Source organism: Trypanosoma equiperdum (genome assembly GCF_001457755.1).
Source record: "Trypanosoma equiperdum strain OVI genome assembly, contig: ctg_1968, whole genome shotgun sequence".
Classification (NCBI taxonomy): Eukaryota; Euglenozoa; class Kinetoplastea; order Trypanosomatida; family Trypanosomatidae; genus Trypanosoma; species Trypanosoma equiperdum.
The window spans coordinates 1,341-2,219 of record NW_027124024.1 but is presented as its reverse complement, the minus strand read 5'-3'; the positions used below and the strand labels follow the sequence as shown (position 1 = coordinate 2,219).

General features: G+C 50.5%; 1 protein-coding gene across 1 annotated transcript; it reads right to left on the bottom strand.

Moving 5' to 3' along the window:
- Positions 1-554: 554 nt before the first annotated feature.
- TEOVI_000866500 (uncharacterized protein) lies at positions 555-860 on the bottom strand (the record flags this gene model as incomplete). The annotated part of the gene is made up of 1 exon (XM_067223779.1): positions 555-860. The coding sequence occupies one exon, from the start codon at positions 858-860 to the stop codon at positions 555-557; it is 306 nt and encodes a 101-aa protein (XP_067079880.1).
- Between the last annotated feature and the right edge of the window lie 19 nt (positions 861-879).

The window sequence follows — 879 nt, the reverse complement described above, 5'->3', positions numbered from 1 at the left end:
AGGTGTTTGGTTGTTACCAGTAGCTTGTTGTCTGGCTTATCTGGCTCTTCGCATTGGGTGTCACTGCCAAGTCCTTTTTTGAGAAACTGTTTCTCGGGTGTTGGCTTGCTTTCGACCGGTCTGTAGGCCGCTATCCCTACACCGTCGGCTGCCGCTTTCAGATCGGCTTTGTTGTCGTTGCCCGTGTCGGCGCAAGCTTGGTTGTCTGTCGTCTTACCTGCTAAGTTTGCTCCGACGTTGCCTTCCGCTGCTATACCTACCTTTATTGTGGGTGCTTTGAATTTATTGTCTTCAATTGCACGTATGTACGTTAGCGAATCCACTTCATATGCTGCTGGCCCAGATTTTGCCGATGGTCCTAGTTTGCTGCCGCATGTGTTCTCTGTTGTTTGTTCTGTTGCGACGTTTATGCTGCAGCCTTTGTGGTTTCTATTTTTTGTGGCTGAGTTGTAGGCGTTCTCTTCGTACTTTGCTCCGCTGTAGGTTGGCGTGCCAGGCCACATCGCTTCGAAGGCCTTTAGTTGCGCAGCCCTGCTCCGCAGGATATGTGCACTCTATTGTAACTGTTTCCTTTTGTTGTTTAGTTCTTGCCGAGCTGTGGCCGCCCGCTTCTTGGCCACAGCTGATAGAGCATGAAGTCGTAGGGCGTCTTCGTCATCCGTGGCGCACGTCGCCGCTAGTTCAAAAGTTTTTACTTCAGTTTCTAGTGTCCTGATGTTGTCTTCAGCGCCTTGTATTCGTTGCTTGAAATCGGCCGCGACCCTCTCAACAAAGTCTATTTCCAAGCAAAGTGAGTTTATTCCATCGACGTTGGCGTGTGTCTGGGCTGCCGCGAGGTCCACAAGGAATAACGTCGCCATATACGTCAAGTGTGCCAGA